Source organism: Chiloscyllium plagiosum, chromosome 9, assembly GCF_004010195.1.
Source record: "Chiloscyllium plagiosum isolate BGI_BamShark_2017 chromosome 9, ASM401019v2, whole genome shotgun sequence".
In the NCBI taxonomy this organism is placed as follows: domain Eukaryota; kingdom Metazoa; phylum Chordata; class Chondrichthyes; order Orectolobiformes; family Hemiscylliidae; genus Chiloscyllium; species Chiloscyllium plagiosum.
In genome coordinates, this window is record NC_057718.1 from 10,951,587 (window position 1) to 10,972,418 (window position 20,832).

The following is a 20,832-nucleotide window of genomic DNA, read 5'->3' on the forward strand; positions in this document are numbered from 1 at the left end:
GTCAGCTATTGTCCCAATTTGGCCTGGATTAGTAAACACATTTTCGCACATCATCTAAAGTGATGATTTAACATGACTTTAAACATAGTGCTGACAGATCGTTTAGACTAATGGCATCAGATTGAAGACTGGCTTATATGCACAAAAAGGTTAATTCCCACCAGAAGTGGAAGACACAGTTTTGATAAGAAAATTTTCTTGATTTCCTAGGACAGCTGGAGCAGAATAGCGCAGATGGTGCTAGCAAATTGCAGCACTATTACAACCAGCAATCAGTTCTGTTACAACATCCTGGAAAGTGAACTGCATTGGTTCAAGAAGGAAACTCACCACCAAAAGTAACTAGGGATGGGCAATAAATACTGAATGCCCACATCCAATAAACGAACATTTGAAAATAAAAGTTATTGCTCTCGAGATGGTGTAAGCGATTGTGAGGCATGCAATGTCAAAAAAAATTCTAAACCCATGTTTCAATTTATTCGGAGCAGCAGAAGGGGTGATATTATTGACCTTAACTCTCCTAGGTTCGAAGGAAGGTGATGTGCATCAAAAGGTTCTTGCTCTTAACCACAACGTTCATGCTCATACTGAATAGTGTGCATGCGTGAACACTGGATAGGGTCTGCAAAAGCCCAGACTGGGCTCACACGTCAAGTGGACCGTGAAGCACAGCCATTATTCTGCAGGTGTATGTTGTACCTCAATGAAAGGATAAGATTATCACAGGGCATGTTGAAAAGAAATGGAAACCAAAAATTAACCAATGCTATTATCCACAATACAAACGTAAAGGAAGAAAAAAAGAGAGAAGGTGCAGGGAAGATTCAAAGTTGGTACCAGATAAAGGATTTTACAGCTATCGGTAAAGATTGAAAAAGTTAGCACTTCTCTCTTCAAAAAATAGAGAACTTCTGAGACTTTTAACATTTTGAATGTGTTGGAGAGGACATGGAACGAATGTTTACACTTGAGAGAATACAAAACTTAGGTCCATAAATATAGGCTAGTTGCAAATAAATCCAACAGGAAAGTAAGAAACTTCAAGTAGATAAAACATAGACCTTGTCAACTCAGGAAATGCTGAGGCAAATACTTTGAAGTGTTTCGAAAGGAAATTAGGAGTACATGGAAGAGAATAAAAAAAAATGGTGAAAGGCTGAAATGTGGGCAATGGAATGGGAGCAGGCTGATGCATGAGGATGAAAACTGGCAAAGACTATTTGGGTCAAATAGTCAGTTTCTGCCCTATATATTCTGCATAATTCTACTGTAACACCAAGCTAAAACACTGACATTATAACCTCCTTGCAGGTTTTACTGCAAATCAGGAGCTTTCTTTCCGACATGCTATTTTACTAAATCCTCTCCACATCATCTTCAACAACATTACCAATATTTGCCCTCCTCTTGATCTCCTTCCTGCGATTGGCAAACCAGTTGTAGACTTTGAGAGGGGTCACTCGCTCGGACTCAGTCAGCTTCCTACCTACAACAATAGCAAAACATATTACTCCAGTCACCATAAAACAAACAGCTGCTTTCTAATTAACTGAGGAGAACGGGACAGGGAGGCATCCTAAATTCTGAGCTAAAAGACGTTGACTACAAAATGTATACCACAACAGCGATAACTCATATTGGTATAACAAAACTTCCCAGGTGCTTTATAGGAGCGGTACTATTCAAACTCAGACACCAAGCACATGAGGAGGAGAAATGAAAACAGATGGTCTAAACTTTGATTAAAGTAGTTTTTTACTAGCGTCTTAGGAAGGAGCAGAGAGAGAATTTATGGGGAACCTTCTAAGTGGAGGTCCTTGGCGCTGAAATACAAAATATCCCGGAATGTCTAGCAGCAGTCACCAGGTTTCTGTCCAAAATTAGCAAGCTGCCTTAGGTACTGAAAGATTTGTATTTTTACAGCATTATTGGTTTTTGTTCCTTTTTGTATAACATGTTATTAAAACCTCAATGCGCTTTACAGCTCACTAAAGCCTTCTGAAGTGTAGAAAACATGGCTCCACAACCAGAACTGAGATAGTACCGATTTCTGATGTTAATAAATATTGGCCAGGATAACTCTTGTGCTCTCCTATGAAGAAATGGCCATGGATCTTTTATGTCTGCCTGAAAGCACTGGGTTGGGGGATAGGATTTGTTTAATCTCTCTGAACAGTAATAACTCTGAAACTGTAGCATTCATTCAGTATGTGCTGGAGTATCAACCAGAAAATCTGTGTTTAAATCTCTGGAGCGGGTTATTAGATTAGATTAGATTCCCTACAGTATGGAAACAGGCCCTTCGGCCCAACAACTCTACACCGACCCTCCGAAGTGAAACCCACCCAGACCCATTTCCTTACCCTATATTTACCGGACTAATGCACCTAACACTATGGGCAATTTAGCACAGCCAATTCACCTAATCTGCACATTTTTGGATTGTGGGAGGAAATTGGAGCATGCAGACATGGGGAGAAACGTCTCTAAAGTCTACGTAGACAGCTGCTCAAGGCAGGAATCGAACCTGGGTCCCTGGCGCTGTGAGGCAGCACTGCTAACCACTGATCCACCGTGCCACTCCAAACCCAGAACCTTTTGAATCAGAGTGATAACAGCATAATCTACCGAGCCTTAAGTGACATTAATTCGAAGGTCTAAATCATCAACATCTTGAAGACACAGCTCTTTACCTGGTTTCTGTATGACTGCATTACAAGCATTTGAAATCTCCTCTCTCTTGGCTTCATCTGGGTACTGGTTGTCATTGAAGTAACTAAATAAAGTAAAGAACGTTACAGTTACATAATATTATGGCTAGACTTTACTCAATGTGTTTTAAATTTTAAATGTGGGTTTCTTAACTGTGCAACTGTTGCAGTGATGCACCTAGCTCCTGTCACTCAGAGAGCCTGCTTCAAGTGCCAAGACTCAGCTGGATGTTGGAGTAACAGAAACTGTGACACCGCAGCAGGGGAACTGGGAACAATGCAAATTAACAGGCTATTGTGTAGTTTGTGTACAGCACAAATGAAATGAGATGCTGGATGTGACAGGAACAATGAGAATTCAGTGAAGTTTGCCTACAGTAGCAAGAATTATGCTGAGCATTTTAAAACACACTACCACGCAATCAGTGCAATCATTGCAATATTGTCAAGGAGTAGTGTTGAGGAAAGATTCAGCTAAGCAGCTGTGCTGTGCTGTGCTATGCTATATTCAGCAGCGTACAGCTTCTACACGCTCAGCACTTATGCTGTCAAAACACTCTGGATGTGTTTGCACTCCAACTACAGCAACTGCCCAACTGTTTAATGTCAAACTCACACACTATCATAGTGCACCACATGCACGTGGATGAGCATCAATGCAATGATAACCACAACGGAACAGGGAGCTCAGGCAGCAGCAGGTACCTCTCCATGACAGTTAGGCACTCCTTCCGCCAGGTGAATCGGCTGCCCCTTCGGAGACGAAAGTTGCCCGATGTGGCACCAGTGGGTGGTGTTGATTGTTTCCACTCTGGTTCCTCCGTGGTGGATGAGGCTGGCCTCATGTTGAGGGTAGCTCCTCCAAACAAGAAGAAAAAAAGACACTCAACCAAAATACTAGCTTGAAGGACTACAGAAAGACTTTTAGTTTGAGCAACAAGTCTCTCATTCCCTTTATTGGCTGCAATATCTAAAACATTCTCAGCTTTACCTTTGACATTTCAGATCTATACTTTTATAAAATGTGAAATAACCATCTTCTAGAAGTCAGCCAATTGAAGGGATACTCAAAGCCATGAAATTCTCATGGTAGCAGGATTACGGCCAATTTGTCGCAAATAGCCCACCTTCTGTTTTAATGCACTGGTGCCCAAAACTGGAACTTTTCACCTCCCTAAGTTTTTATTTCCTGCTAAAATCCATAGTCTATAAACCCAGGTTTGTTGTCACATGGTTACTACTTCTGACCCTTTGACTTCTTTCCCAGTCTTGGAGGAGTCCTGCACACCGTAACTCAATTCATTACCTTGTCTCAAAAAAGGAAAACTGGAATCAAGTTCCACTCAGCTTTCTTTGTTGATGGGATGTGGGAGAAAGTGAGGACGGCAGATGCTGGAGATCAGAGCTGAAAAATGTGTTGCTGGAAAAGCGCAGCAGGTCAGGCAGCATCCAAGAAGCAGGAGAATCGACATTTCGGGCATTAGCCTTTCTTCAGGAAATGGGTGTTACTGGCTAAGCCACCAGTTATTGCCTATTCTTAATCACCTTGGGGGATGGTGGTGTTGGTGAGCTGCCTTCTTGAGCCTTAGGGTAGTCCTCGTGGTACCGAAACATACTCGGTTAGGGTGAGAGTGATGGAACAGTGACTTAGTTTCAAGTTAGGATAGTGTTCAGGTTTTTTAGATAACTTAGTGTGGAAACAGGCCCTTCAACCCAACAAGTCTACACCAACCCGCCGAAGAGTAACCCACCCACACCCATTCCCTTACATTTACCCCTTCACCTAACACTATGGACAATTTAGCATGGCCAATTCACCTAATCTGCACATTATTGGATTGTGGGAGGAAACCGGAGCATCCAGAGGAAACCCACGCAGACACGGGGGGAAACGTACAAACTCCACACACAGTTGCCTGAGGCAGGAATAGAACCCGGGTCTCTGGCACTGAGGCAGCCGTGCTAACCACTCTGGAGATGGTGGTGTTCCCATTCAATTGCTGGACTTGTCCTTCCAGGTGGTAGCAGTCACAGGGTTGGAAAGTACTGTTGAAGGAACCTTACTGAGTTAGTGCAGATGATCCAGTCTGCTACCACTGTGCATAGCTAATGGAGGAAGTGAATGCTGAACGTGGTGGATGGGGTATAAGAATGCTTTGTCCTGGATGGTGTCAACCTTCATGGTTGGTGGAGCTCCACAGGCAGAAGGGAAAACAGGAGGCAAGCTTCTTGCTTCAGAATACCTGACCTCAAACCTGTTCTTGAACTTCAGCATTTATATAGAACATTACAGCGCAGGACAGGCCCTTGGGCCCTCAATGTTGCGCCAATCTGTTGAACCAATCGGAAGTCCATCTAACCGACACTATTCCATTCTTGTCCACATGCCTATCCAATGACTATTTAAATACCCTTAAAGTTGGCAAGTCTACTACCATTACAAGCAGTGCGTTCCACATCGCTACTACTCGGAGTAAAGAAACTACCTCTGACATCTGTCCTATGTCTATCACCCCACAATTTAAAGGTTTGTTCCCTCGTGCTAGCCATCACCATCAGAGGAAAAAGGCTTTCACTGTCCACCCTATCTAACCCTCTGATTATCTTGTATGTCTTAATTAAGTCACCTCTCAACCTTCTTCTCTCTAACAAAAAACAGCCTCAGGTCCCGCAGCCTATCATAAGACCTTCCCTCCATACCAGGCAACATCCTAGTAAACCTCCTCTGAACCCTTTCCAAAGCTTCCACATCCTTCCTATAATGCGGTGACCAAAACTGTACACAACAGTCCAAGTGCGGCCACACCAGAATTTTGTACAGCTGCAGTATAATTCATGGTTCTGAAACGCAATCCCTCTACTAATAAAAGCTAACACACCGTATGCTTTCTTAACAACCCTATCATCTTGGGTGGCAACTTTCTGTACCTGGTCACAGAGATCTCTCTGCTCATCTACACGACCAAGAATCTTACCATTAGTCCAGTACTCTGGAGGTTGTCCATTTTGGAAAGACAAATAAGAATGCGGAATACAGGGTTAACGGTAGGGTTCTTAGTGAGGTGGAGGAACAGAGAGATCTTGGGGTCTATGTTCATAGATCTTTGAAAGTTGCCACTCAGGTGGATAGAGCTTGTAAGAAGGCCTATGGTGTATTAGCGTTCATTAGCAGAGGGATTGAATTCAAGAGTCGTGAAGTGATGTTGCAACTGTACAGGACTTTGGTTAGGCCACATTTGGAGTACTGTGTGCAGTTCTGGTGGCCTCACTTCAGGAAAGGGGGCATGGAATGCGCTGTCTGTGGGAGTGGCAGAGTGAGAATCATTGGCGAACTTTAAGTGGCAATTGGATACGTACATGGATGGGTGCTTAAGCCAGGATAAATGTTCGGCACAACATCGTGGGCCGAAGGGCCTGTTCTGTGCTGTATTGTTCTATGTTCTGCATTCCTGTTACTCCTTCCAAAGTTAACCACCTCACACTTTTCTGTATTAAACTCCATTTGGCACCTCTCAGCCCAGCTCTGCAGCTTATCTAGGTCTCTCTGTAACCTGCAACATCCTTTGGCACTATCCACAACCCTACTGACCTTAGAGTCATCTGTAAATTTACTAACCCATCCTTCTATGCCCTCGTCCAGGTCGTTTATAAAAATGACAAACAACAATAGACCCAAAACAGATCCTTGCTGTACCGCACTAGTAACTGAACTCCAGGATTAATATTTCCCAACAACTACCACCCTCTGTCTTCTTTCAGCTAGCCAATTTCTGATCCAAACTACTAAATCACCCTCAATCCCATGCCTTCGTATTTTGTGCAATAGCCTACCATGGGGGACCTTATCAAATGCTTTAGTGAAATCCATATACACCATATCAACTGCTTTACCCTCACCCGCCTGTTTGATTACCTTCTCAAAGAACTCAATAAGGTTTGTGAGGCACGACCTACCCTTCACAAAACCATGTTGATTATCCAGAATCAACTTATGATTCCTAATCATCTGTAGATGATTATAAATCCCATCTCTTATAAGCCTTTCCAACACAACTAACCCACAACCAAAGTAAGCTCTCAGGTCTTGAATGGCCCAAATCAGTTCCTGATCACTGAAATTGTGTAATTGTGTTCCCCTTGGGAAATGAAATGTAAAATCTCAATTGAGCATTGTTAACAGCCTCTTTACCCTGCAACCAAATGTCTACTGCATTTGACTGAACCCTGGGGGATAAGTCTCTGCTGAGGGCCCCAATTTACACCTGGTCTGAGACCAGAAAGTCTTGACAATGGTGTGCTTAAAACTAAACTTGAGTTATGCAATACCTGGATTAATCTTCTCCAGGAGGTACCATCTGTACAAAGTCCGCTTCTTGGGTTCACTCATGTCGAGTCCTTGCTGCAACAGCCACTGGGAAATAAAGCTTCGACTCATGCCTACAACCACAGAAAAGGTACCATCCAGTTACTGCTCTGCACACTTGGTACCACTGGCTGGCTTTTTATTTCTCAAAATGAATTTGGTTCCATCTTTCTCTGTCTCTTCCAGGATTAGTCCCACGGGACCCATGGCAGCATCTTGGCACCTCAGCTGAGTAACCATTGCTGTTGATTCCCAAATACGGTGTAGGGTTACTATAACAACCATTAACAGAGAGCTTTATAGCCAAGCTCAAACCGGTCTCATCATCCAACGGATCTGATGAAAGGGAAAAGGAGCGAAAGGGAAAGGCCATTTTTCCTTTCCCCAAGCCAGAAGTCAGGTATTGCTGGAGCTAACTTGAAGTTGCTAAGGAGAAAAGGACAATGTATTTCTTGGGCAAATGAAATCAAAAACTCCACAGCTAGCTGACGTGAACAGGAATTAATCAGGTATGGTTAAGATTGGATTCCAAAGAGTGAATTCAGAGAAAAAGGCTAATTTACATGGCAGTATATCACAAATTATTTCATTTGACAACGTAATAGCCATTTTGACACCAGTAACATCCGACGAACAGCAATGAGATGAAAGACAAATTAGTGTTTTAATTGGTGAATGCACTGCGAAACAAATAAGTCTTAAATTGTCATCTACAAAGCACTTCTGCATATATAAAAGTTTTTGTTTGTTTGGTCAGCACGGCCTTCCAGCTGCTACGTTTAGGCCAAACTCCATCCATGATGGCACCTTCCTCTTGTTACGTGGCCACAAATATATAGGGAGTTTTACATTTTTAACTTCAAACTCTAAGGAGGTTCTCAGTTGAAATGTAGCTGCAATTCTAACATACTGGTTAGTAACACCCTGAACAGGAAGGACATTTCTTCTTAAAAAGCACATCAATCTCAAGCCCAGGTTAGCTGGCTGCCTCCTCACCTGTGACCTGGCCCACGATAGTCTGGGAGATCATCCGATTAGAGAGAAAGCTCTTTATCTCTTCTTTAACAGTAGTGCTGTCCCTCCTACAGAATGTAAACAAGAGGAGGGAAAAAAACACATTAAAAGATTTCTATGTAATGTTCCAGAGTTTGGAGAGCGAATTTCTTTCCATCTCCATTTCCAAACAACAAGTGGTTTGGTCAATGAATGCATCAAAACAAAGCTACCTTTTGATTAGTAAGAGGTATTTCACTGTGTAAAGACTCAAAGTTTGTAACAGAGAGGAGCACCCCACTCAAATCCTACTTTTCCATTCAAACAGCCATTTGGTTGGTTCTTTTTCATGCCTCTCAGGCTTTTTAGTGTTTCACCATTACATTACTGCCCCCCCAATGCTGGGAGACGTACCAATAATAAAACTAACCAAATATCAGCCAAATTTCAGAGGACAGAATCTACTGTCCTGTTGCATGTTTAAGTAGAGCTGTACACATCTGTTGCAGTGGAACCTCAATAAGGGTGTTACGGAGGAACAGGAAGAGGCTGTTCAGCCTCTCGAGCTTGTTCTGCCATTGAAATAATGGTGGCTCCATATCTTCGCTCCACAATCTGCTCTACCATCGGCCTGCAAAATCTACTGCTCTTGGATTTAAATGAAGGTGCTGATTACTTTCCTAGTTTTGAATATAGGAAATCATGCCATAGGTGGGGCTCCTGAGCTGCAGCAGGCAATGCCCAACACAGTTGGCTAACATCATCCTACAAAAGATGGAAGACAGCCTTTGGTAAATTAAACCTCAACAGTGAAGCAACTGAATTGTCATTTCAACCAACCTCATGAGCTCTTCAACCCTTTCTTCCAGGTCTGTCTCTTCTTCCATGGCATGGAAACTTCCCATCCTCTGGCTATTGGTAGTGTGGAAACGGTTGGGTGACAGCCTGCCATTGGCCACTGACAGTTTCTCGTTGCTGCAGCTCTCCCGTCCATTCAGGTTAGTGCTGCACGGTGGCGGCGAGGTGTCATAGCTGTTACTCGGAGACGGTGACGCCCCACTGTACTGCGTCTGTGTGGCGGCTGTGACTGTCGAGGATGAAGCAGGGACATTGTTGCTGTTGCCGTAGGAACTGTTGCTGTTGCCGTAGGAACTGTTGCTGTAGCTGTGCCGTTTGCCAAATTTCTCGGTGTGTTCCTGGTCGAGCCGGTCCAACGTCTCCAGCGCATGGATTATGTCACGTTTCGTCATCCCGCTCCTCCGAAGTCGCTGCAGCAAGTCAATCTGTTCGATTGTAAACCTGGGCTCATCCGTGTAGTGTGACATTGTGTTACTGCTAAATGGAGCACAGGAAAAAGGAATTAATTAAGTCCCCAAATGAAGAACAGTCAGACCAACATCAATTGCCTCCTATTTGGTAACTGCTATCCCACTTTATAATGGAATATAAAAAATGTGGTTCAATTAACAACCCAACATCACCAATGCCCAGGGGTTATCATTGAGTTCACCTAGGCACAGTTTCAACATACTACAAAAAGCAGAATCAAAAAGTATCCACACTTGGTGTAACTTGGTGTTGCTATAGTTATGCACACTATTCATTATTTCAAATTTCTTCCACCGAATGACAGCCTTGTCACTAGCAATTTAATGAATTGTTACAACAGTGTCTTAGCACGACAAGTTCTGAAAGACAAAATGCTTAACAAGTATTTTGTGGATTTCCTATGGATATAATGCAAGATTTTCACTGCATTCACACCCAAGCAACTATTATTCAGAATGCGAGCCAAAAAAGTTGTATTCAGATATTTACTTCCTTGTAAAGATACCATGTTATAACAGAAAAGACAACTTCTCCAGTTTGGCAGCTGAATTCTGCAAAAAAAACAAGGGGCCACTAAAATCAGCCCTTGTAGGGATTGTCGTTATGATGATAATTCATTTCACTTCAGGTCATTTACCACCAACGTCATCCTTCCCTCTGACAGGAGGCCAGAACACTGACTGTCACAACCTCTAACATTCCTGACCACAAGATAAGCTTTTTACCACAAACAGCACCAGACCAGGATTGCTATGGAGGTGAAAATGGATAATGACCCAACTTCACTTCTGACTCAGCTCTTCTGCTAAAACACTTGGTTTTACATTTCTTGCCTCCAGCCTTGGCCATTTTAACTAACTCTGGCTATCTTGCACATTCAATCTTCTAAGACTTTAAAGATCATTGAAAAATCTTGTCAGCTAGTCCTAGGTTATACCAAATCGCATTCACCCATCTCACCTGAGCTCTACGGCCTACACTGGCACATGCTCACCAGTGATGCAATTTTAATCTATGTATCCTTGATCTCAAATCTTTAAATGGCCTCCAACCTCTCCAGCTCTTTTCCTATCTATGGAACTTTCTCCAACACTCCAAAATCTATGCTTGTCCAATTTTGGTTTCATAATATTAATGCTTCGCTGCTGGTATTCATGCAGTTACCTTCACCCTAAGCTAGGAAATTCCCTTCCAAGACATCCGTGTCTATCCCTCACTTTTCTCCTTTGAGATCCTTAATCGATAGTCTTATTTTGTTTTATAATCTTTCTGCAAAGAAACATGGGATGTTTTATTACAAATAATTGAGTTATAGAGCACAGAAACAGGCCCTTCGGCCGACCATGTCTATGCAGACTAACAAACACCAAACTCAACTAATCCCATTTACCTGCACTTGGTCCATAGCCTGCTTTACCTCAGCATTTTAAGCGCTCATCCAGATGCTTAAGTGTTGTAAGAGCACCTGCCTCCACTAACTTGTCAGACAACACATCCCAACTATCTACCACCCTCTGGGTGAAAAAAGGAATTTTCTCAAATGTCTTCTAAACCACTTGCCACTTACTTAACCTTCTGTCATCAGGTCTTAGATACATCTACCATGGGGGAAAAGAGATTCTCACACACTATTCTGTTTGTGCCTGTCAATTTTGTATCTCTCAATTAGATCCCCCCCTCAATCTCCTCTGTTCCATGGAAAACAAACCCAGTCCATCCAGTCTCTCTTCTCAGTGGGCGGCACAGTGGTTAGCACTGCTGCCTCACAGCGCCAGAGACCCGGGTTCAATTCCCGCCTCAGGCGACTGACTGTGTGGAGTTTGCACATTCTCCCTGTATCTGCGTGGGTTTCCTCTGGGTGCTCCGGTTTCCTCCCACAGTCCAAAAATGTGCAGTCAGGTGAATTGGCCATGCTAAATTGCTCGTAGTGTTAGGTGCAGGGGTAAATGTAGGGGAATGGGTCTGGATGGGTTGCGCTTCGGCGGGTTGGTGTGGACTTGTTGGGCCGAAGGGCCTGTTTCCACACTGTAAGTAATCTAATCTAATCTAATCTTAACTGAAACTTGTCATCTCAGACAACATCCTGATAAATCTCCTGTGCACCCTCTCCAGTGCGATCACATTCTTCTGATAGTATGGCGACCAGAAGTGCATACATTATAAAACATTGCTTACGCCACAAGTAAAGTTGTAACACAACTTCCTTGCTCCTACATTCTACGCCTTGGCTAATGTCGGCAAGCATCCCAAATGCCTTCTCCACCACCCTGTCTACATGTGCTGACACCTACAATAGCCTTCTACACTGAGGATGCCTTGTTTCTCAGTACTCCCAAGGGACCCACCATTGTGTATATCCTTGCCTTTTTTAGATCTCCCAAAACGCATCACCTCACATTTATTGGGACTGAATTCCATCTGTCATTGGTCTGCCCAATTTTCGGGTTGATCAATATTAGACTGTAGCCTGAGACCATCCTCCTCACTGTCAACAGCACTCCCAATTTTCATGTAATCTGTAAATATACTAATTAAACCTCCTACATTCACATCCAAGTAGTTAATTAACATAACAAACAGCAAGGTCCCAGCACTGATCCCTGTGGTACACCACTGGTTACAGGCTTCCAAGCACAAAAACAACCCTCCATCATCCTTCGCCTATTTGTTAGCCAGTTTTTGAATCTAACAGGCTCTTAACTTTTGTACTAGTCTTCCAAGTGGAACCTTGTCGAAATCCATGTAAACCACATTAACTACACTACTCTCATCAATATACTCGGTATATTTAGCAAATAATTAAATGTGCTATATTAAAACAAGATTGCTGTTAAATCCATCTCAATTGATGACAACCATTCTGAAGAGGAGTCATTGGAGTTCAAACATTAACTTGGTTTATCTTTCCACAGATGCTGCCAGACCTGGTGGGTTTCTCCTGCATTTTGTTTTTATTTCAGTTTTTCAGCATTTGTAATACTTCGCTTTTACTTGTGACAAGACAGCTGTTTATTATGTTGACAGACTGTTTGACCCAGTCTGTGGAAAGTTCATATCGCGATACTGTTGTCCCGTTTTCCTGTCCCCGTATCAGTCAAAGCAAACACTCAGAGACACAGTATGGCTTTACCTTCTCCAACTTTATTCTGCATCCTGGAGGGAGGGACAGAATGATTGCCCATGTGCACAGAGGTATGAGTTCTTGGTCTTCTCTCAAACAGCAGATTCTTAATGAATTATATTGCACTTACAGGGAGCAGCATCCAAATAAGGCAACATCGATATTGATTGTAACAGTCACCCAATCAGTGAGCAAAGGTAAAGATTAAGCCATCTGGCATTATATAATGAATGTTCTTAACCTTGTTAACTGGCTTCACATAATGAATGCTTTTTCACCACGTTAACCCATTACCCTTGCTTCCAGCACCTCATTGTTTACTGCAAGGTCTTATCTGGTCAAAGTCATGCTCGCTGAGCCTTTGTTACACAACCCAAAACCTAACCCTTCCTTACCTGCTCATACCTTATACACTTTCTCAATATGAAGGTATTTCCCATAATTGAACACAGCAGTTATGACACGGGGTCTCTTGTCACCTTTGCATTAGTGTGTGCGGAGAGAGGACCATTTCCGCTTGAATCCACATACACAGGATTGTGCATTTACACTCATTGCTGGCATAACAGCTCTAAGGATATCAATAGAATGACGACACCAAGTTTGAAAATCCAATAAATCCAATTCTTAAAACTACATAGACAGTTTTGCCCTACCAGGCAGTGTCAAAGTAATCTTCTGACTAGTAAAGTCCAATCCCATTCTTATTTGTCCATTTATCTAATCGGATTTTGACAGATTTGGGATCAGTAGCTGAGGCAGAAACTGGATTACTTAACCTCATAATTTGCAGCATAAAGAAACATCTCTAGCCCTCTGTTCTATACTGCTTGTATTTAATCTTGGACCTTTGCTCCAAACCCCTCAACTATAGTCTAAACTGTATTACATTATCTGTAAATGGCTGTTAAAGCCTCAGTATTTCCAACTGCCTATTGGCATTTCTTCATAACATGCAGCAATGTAGTGAATCTGTAATGTATCGGATTTAAAGCCTAATTCTGCACAAAGTATTCTAACTAAGGTTGTCACTTTTGTTAAAGCTCACCTTCACTGGTATTCTATACAGCAATAAACTCCATTCCTTTTTCGAAAACAAACTGCCTTCCCTATCTAACTTTACCATCCCATGAAGTAACCGCACCAAAACAAAAGAAATCTCAAGCTCTTGCATAGCCCCCATGTGCATGACAGTACTTGCATGTCTGCTACATCCTGAAAGAACTACCAAGTTTGTCAAGCTCAGTTGAGTACTGTGCTGAGTGCTTCTAATTTCATTTTTAAGATAAGTGGCAACTTTGTCTTTACTTAGAGACATTAACATTTTCCCAAACAGCTCTGCAATTAACCACATCAACACCCTTCCTAAAAATTGCATACAACACTGGCAACTCTCAGGTCTTTTAACACACAAGTGCCATTTTGGTGGGTTCTGTAATTTCCTCCTTTAGAATACTAGAGTGTATTCCATCTAGTCCTGCAAAGTTTGCTCACTTTCCCCAATTAATCAAAGGGCTTTCTCAGTGCAGTGATACTGTCAAAAGCATTTGAAACCCTGGTCAGAAGGTTCAAGTTCCACCTGACATGCTGCATTACGTATCTGAACAGGTTGATTAAAAACATTTACCTTTCCTTTCATCCTCCTTCATATCACTCAGTTTCCTCTCAACCAACTAAAAAATCAAGTCAACTGGCACTTCAAATTCTAAAGAACAGTCATAATAGAGTCAAAATGTTTCTCTCCCCTCTGCTGGCAGAGCTTAGAATTTCTAGCACTGCTTTTAATTCAGATTTCCATTATGCATTGTATTTTGCTTTTATTTCTGGATTCACTTTCTCCTGGATTTTTCAGGTCTTTTTTCATGTAAAATTTCAGTTGCATCACACTAAACTTTTGGCATAAATTCTGTGTCTTACGATCTTATACTCCACAACCACCTGATGAAGGAACAGCGCTCCGAAAGCTAGTGCTTCCAAATAAACCTGTGGGACCAAAACGTGGTGTTGTGAGATTTTAATCTTTGTACTGTGTTCTCGTCTTTCCATTAGACCATAAGATGTACGAGCAGAATTAGGTCATACAGCCCATCAGGTCTTCTCTGCCATTTGGTCATGAGTGAAATGTTTCTCAAGCCCATTCTCCTGTCATCTCCCCATAACTCTTAATCTCTTATTAGTCAAACACCTATCTCTGTCTTAAATACATTCAATCACTTGGCCTCCATAGCCCTCTGTGATAATGAATTCCACAGATTAACTGTGGAATTGCTCTGGCTGAAGAAATTACTCATTTCCGTTCTAAACGGTCAACCCTTCACTCTCAGGCTGTGCCCTTGGGTCCTAGTCTCTCGTCCTACTGGTGGAAATATCTTCTCCACATCCACTCTATCCAATTCTCTCAGTATTCTCTAAGTATTCTCTAAGTTTAATTGCGATCTTTCCCTCATCCTTCTCAACTTAGTGTCCTCAACTCCTTGTATGACAAGCTCTTCATTCCTGGAAACATTCTTAGGACCCTCCTGTGGACCCCTTCCAAAACCAGTACATCCTTAGATAGGGCCCAGGATTACCCACAACATTCTAAATTCTGTCTGAGTACAGTCCTGTACAGTCTCAGCAGTACATCCTCCTCTTGTATTTCAGCCCTTTTGAAATGAATAAATTTGCCTTCATAAGTGCCAACTGAACCTGCATGTTAATCGTAGAAATTAACAAGTCCCTTTTTGCTTCAGATGTACAAAGCCTTTTCCCATTTAGACAATTGTCTGCACCTCTATTCTTCTCAAAGTGTATAATGTCACACTTTCCCATATTTTATTCCGTCTGCCAATTCACTCTCCCAGCCTGTCCAAGCCCTTTTGCAGCATTCACGCTTCCTCACCACAGTCTGTCCACCTGTGTGTCATTTGCAAACTTAGCAAGAATGCCCCTGGTTTCTTCATCCAGATTGTTAATGTATAACGTGAGGAGCTATGGTCCCAACAATAACTTCTGCAGAGCTCCAACAGTCACTGGCTGCCATCCTGACAACGACCTCATTGTCCCCATTCTGTCTTCTGCCAGTCAGACAATCCTCATCCATACTAGTATATTGCCCCTCATACCATGGGCTCTTATTTGCCAGACTCTCGTGCAACACCTTGTCAAAGACCTTCTGGAAATCCAAATCAATTACATCCACTGGCTCTCCTTTGTCTGACTTACTATTACCTCCTCAAAGAATTCTAACAGATCACGCTGTAGATTTGCTCGCTGAGCTGGTAGATTTGCTCTCAGACATTTCGTCACCATGTTAGGTAACGTCATCAGTGAGCCTCTGATGAAACACTGGTGTACTGTCCCACGTTCTATTTATGTGTCTTGGTTTGTTGTGTTGGGTGATATCACTTCCAGTTCTTTTTCTGAAAGGTTGGTAAACGGAGTCCAAATCGACGTGTTTGTTGGAGGAGTTCCAGTTTGAATGCAAGGCCTCTAAGAATTCTCGCGCGTCTTTGTTTAGCACGTCCTCGTGAGAATGTGTGTAGGTTGTGAGCAGGTAGGGAAAGAGTTACGTTGAGTTTTGTGAAACAAGAAGTTCAGCTGAGCATGACTCAGATCAGATAAAAACTTGCAGTTAACAATGTGGTACTGGAGGCAAGGGTAATGGGTTAATGTGGAAAAGCATTCATTACGTACAGCCATTTAACAATGTTGGAAGCATTCAGTATGTGAGGTCAGTTTAACAAGGTGAAAAGTATTCATTATGTGAAGCCAGTTATTCATTGTGTAACAGCAGATGGCTTAATTTTACTATTGACACTCACTGATTGTAATGGTTACCCAATCAATGTGTGTGTTGCTCCTCCCTGCAAAATGACTATATGATTCATTAAGAAACTGCTGTTCGAGAGAAGACCGAGAATTCGTGCTCTTGGCATATGGGCGATCATTCTCTCTTCCTCCAGGGCCCGGAATAAAGATGAAGGAGGTAAAACTATACGGTCTCTGAGCGTTTTGCTTCGACTATGAGGGGGAAACTGGACGACACCCGGACGCATGTCTCATCCCAGTTGATTTGCGTCCCTCTTCGGCTACGTCTAAGGACAGTTGGTCATATTGTTTGGTGGCTAGTTTCCTGCCAATCTGTCCAATGTAACGTTTGTTGCAGTCCTTGCAGGTCCAAACACATTGACAAAGAGGAACACCAGCTCGGCTGAGACAATACATCCATCCAGGGACAGGCTAAACAAAGGCATGCACAGGAATTCCAAGAGGCCTGGCATTCAAACTGGAACAGCATTAACAAATCTACCAGTTCAGCGAGCAAACTTACAATCTGATCCACAACCTGAGTTACAAATCTTCTCCAAAAGCACAAATTTCTTACAGATCTTCAGGCATTACCTCCCCTTGACAAGCTGTGCTAACTTTCACCCTATTTTACCATGTAATTCCAAGTACTCCGCAATCTCATCCTTAATAATGAACTCTAAAATCTTATCAATGACTGAGGTTGGACTATCCAACCCATCATCATTTCCCATCTTCTGCCTCTGGCCATTCTTAAACAGGGGTGCTACATTAGCTATTTTCCAGTCCTCTGGGATCCTGACTCCAGTGGTTCTTGAAAGATCACCACCAATGCCTCCACAATCTCCTCAGCTATCTCCCTCAGAACCCACAAGAGTAGTCGGTCTGATCTTGGTAATTTATCCACAGTCAGATTTTTCAGCTTCCTCAGCACATTCTCCTTAGTGATGGCCCACGACACTCACCTCTGACTCCACCTCTCGAAGTCCTGGTATGCTGCTGGTATCTTCCACAGTGGAAGTTGATGCAAAGTACCTATTCAGCTCCTCCGCCATTTCTTTGCTCCCCATTACTACTTCTCCAGCCTCATTTTCCAACAGTCCAATGTGTACTCTTGCCTCTCCCTTACCTTTATACATCTAAAGAAACTCTTGCAATCTTCTTTTATGTTACTAGCTGGTTTACCCTCCACTATTGCTACTTTAGTAACCCTGTTTTTTTTTTTTAAATATAGACCTCCCAATACTCTCTCTCTGAACATTAAAAGAGTTCCACTGCACTGACTGAACATCCTGGACATGGGTGGGAACGACGTTCATGCAGGAATGTGAATGACTCCCACTCCATTTAGACAGTAATTTGCTACTACTCCCCTACTATTTATCAAATTAAATGATCATTCAATCTTTTCCATTCAGAAATGCTTTCTAGTTATCCCCTGAAGCTAGGCATATCACACATGTTCTCTTGGGGAAATCACTGAGTCAGGAAATCGTCTGCATAATGATTTCCCAGATTAGGGCATTTCCATTTGTATTATCTCAAGGATGATCGCATCTGATCACTGTACCTGGGTTAACATGTGACTGTGAGGGAGTGGCTAGGGGTTGTCTTGAGTAGCATGTGGTTATTTGGGGGGAGCGGCCAGAGTATCTGTGAGCATGACCAACTGACCTGTATAAAGGGGATGTGTTTTCTTTGTTCAGGGTCTCTCTTCTGACTTGACTTTGCATGCCTGCGAAGAGTATCAGAGGGGTCACCTCGCTCGTACAAGCTTTAATAAACTTTAACTTTGCAGAAGTTGGTGTGAGAGAAACCTCAGGAAAAGAACCTAACACTCTAACATTCGGATATAAAATAAACAGTGTGATTGAGCCAGTGTCATATAACACTGAAAAATATAAGAACTTATCTAACTGAATTAATATATCGTACAACAGTCACATTTGTTTCTGCTGCGAATAGGGTTGGGAGACAGTGTCGACTAACTTATCTAAACATGTATACAATCAAACACAAACCAAACTTCAATGCAAGTGACTTACTGACGGGAGTGTCATGTTGTAATTGATTCGTGAAGCTAAAGTTTGAAAATGAAATATAATGAAAGTTATCAGCATCTTATTGTTTAAAAATGCAAGCCGAACTTGGAATCGACATAGTTACACACTTATTCTCAGCAACCAATGCAACCGTCACTGCTTAATAAACACTCAGATTTTTAACCTATTGACGACTGGTCATTGTAAGAGGAAAAAGAGCGTATCCAACATCATTTATCTTCAACATACATTTTTTTCTTTTGCCTTTACTGTCCTTGACTTCCCTTGTCAGCCAAGGTTGCCTCTTCCTCCCGTTAGAATGTTTATTTTACTACCTTGGGGTGAATTTCTGCTGTGTCTCCTGAATTACCCTCAGAAATTCCTGTTGTTGCTCCATGCTCTTCCCTACTAGGCTCCCCTTCCAATCAATTCTGGCCAGCTCCTCTCTCGTGTCTTTGTAGTTATCTTCACTTGAACTGTCACACAGTGACATCCAATTCCAGCTTGAGTCACAAATTGCAGGTCAATTCTATTTTATTACGGTCACTGCCCCCTAGGGGTTCCTTCACCTGAAGCTCCCTCATCAAACATCACCAAATCCTATTGGACTCTTCCACAAGCTGCATTTAAAGTACATACCCTCAGTCCTATGTCGACCACCTCGTTCTCATCATTGTCCCCTTATCTACTGTTCCTGAAGTTAGATTCCTGACCCTTGCCATTATATCTGCCCAATACTAGTTCTGGAAACTTTAATAACCTCTCCTGAGCCTTTCCTACTGTGAACCCACTAAATGTTCACAATCTCCTCTACTTTTCTTCTTATTTTACAGCCTCTTTTTCTAATTGTAACTACAAGCCAATTTCTGGTTTACTCATCTCTCTCTAATCTGCTGGCATCCAAGCAGCTGCTCTAGGTGTTAAGTTTTCACTTTTACAGTATTTAAATCTTAAACCATTTTACATTGAGTTACAATTTTCAAGATAATCATCTCCCTGATCTATTTCTTACCTATACCGAATCTATAGAAACACTCCTGCCTCACAGATGTAGTTACATACTGCTCAAGGAAGGAATCCTATAAATTTAGAAATTTTGCACAAATTTCATGTTTACATAGAACGTTACAGTGCAATACAGGTCCTTCGGCTCTCTATGTTGCACCGACCTGTGAAAATAATCTGATACCCATTTAACCTACACCTTTCTGTTTTTCTCCATATATCCAATGCTCATTTAAATACCCTTAACATGGGCGAGTCTACTACTGTTGCAGGCAGGCCATTTCACGCCCTTTCTCCGTGAGTGAAGAAACTATCCCTCATATCTGTCCTAAATCTATCGCCCCTCAATTTAAAGCTATGTCCCTTTGTGTTAGCCTTCACCATCTGAGGAAAAAGGCTCTCACTCTCCACCCTATCTAACCCGATGACCTTATACGTCTCAATTAAGTTACATCTCAACCTTCTTCTCTTCAACGAAAACAGCCTCAGTTCCCTCAGCCTTTTGTCTTAAGACCTCCCTTCCATAGCAGGCAACATCCAGGGGGGAATTGAATTGAATTTATTGTCATGTGAATTGAGGCACAGTGAAAAGCTTTGTCTTGCAGGCAAGCTAGGCAGATCACACAGTTAAGTAGCATAGATAGTAAATAATAGGTAAACAAACAGCAGCAAAAACAAAAGCACAGGTACAAGCAAATGTTAAGAGTTTGAGAGTCCATTCAGTATTCTAACAACAGTAGGATAGAAACTGTTGCAAAACCAGCTAGTGCATATGCTCAGGCTTCTGTACCTTTTCCCTGATGGTAGGGGGTCATAGAAAAACATTGTCAGGGAGGGATGGATCTTTAAGAACGCTGGCTGCCTTTCCTGGACAGCGGGCCTGGTAGATGGATTCGACAGATGGAAGGTTGGTCTTTGTGACTGTCCGGGCAGAGTCCACCACTCTCTGTAACCGGCTCCGACCTTGAATGGTATAGTTGCCATACCAGGTAGTGATACATCCAGATAGAATGCTCTTGATGGTGCACCTAAACACGTTGGCAAGGGTATTCACCATCATGTCAAAATTTCCTCAGCTGCCTGAGGATGAAGAGATGTTGTTGGGCCTTTGTAACCAGTGCGTCCACATGAAGAGTCCAAGAAAGCTTGTTGTGGATGACCACTCCCAGGAGCTTGACACTCTCCACTTATTCCACCTCTGTGCTGTTAACGTATTGGGGTGGTGGTGGGGGGTGCGGCACAAGTAACATCCTACCAAAAGTTAATAATGAGTTTCTTGATTTTGTCAGCATTGAGAGAGAGGTTGTTCTCGGTGCACCATTTTTCCAGGTCTTCCACCTCCTGTCTGCAACCTGTTTCGTCGCCATCTGAGATTCAACCAACTATGGTGGTGTCATCAGTGAACTTGTAAATGGCATTAGTCTGGTATTTGGTGACACAGTCAAGGGTATTACAGTGAGTACAGTAGAGGGTCAT

At 42.5% G+C, this 20,832-nt stretch overlaps 1 protein-coding gene across 6 annotated transcripts in view; it reads right to left on the reverse strand.

The window, feature by feature from the left end:
• LOC122552615 (homeobox-containing protein 1-like) overlaps positions 1 to 20,832 on the reverse strand; it is a 42,923-nt gene that overhangs the window by 9,263 nt on the left and 12,828 nt on the right. For 3 of the 6 annotated variants that reach the window (XM_043695377.1, XM_043695375.1, XM_043695374.1), the window contains exons 2-8: positions 17,984 to 18,044; positions 8,911 to 9,405; positions 8,074 to 8,159; positions 7,041 to 7,151; positions 3,420 to 3,573; positions 2,697 to 2,779; positions 1,394 to 1,489 (exon numbers count right to left, since the gene is read on the reverse strand). In XM_043695377.1, the coding sequence (XP_043551312.1) occupies positions 1,394 to 1,489; positions 2,697 to 2,779; positions 3,420 to 3,573; positions 7,041 to 7,151; positions 8,074 to 8,159; positions 8,911 to 9,405; positions 17,984 to 18,042 (1,084 nt within the window). In that variant the 5' untranslated portion in view covers positions 18,043 to 18,044. The remainder of the gene's footprint in view (positions 1 to 1,393; positions 1,490 to 2,696; positions 2,780 to 3,419; positions 3,574 to 7,040; positions 7,152 to 8,073; positions 8,160 to 8,910; positions 9,406 to 17,983; positions 18,045 to 20,832) is intronic. The other 3 variants (XM_043695376.1, XM_043695380.1, XM_043695378.1) reach the window with 3 other exon arrangements.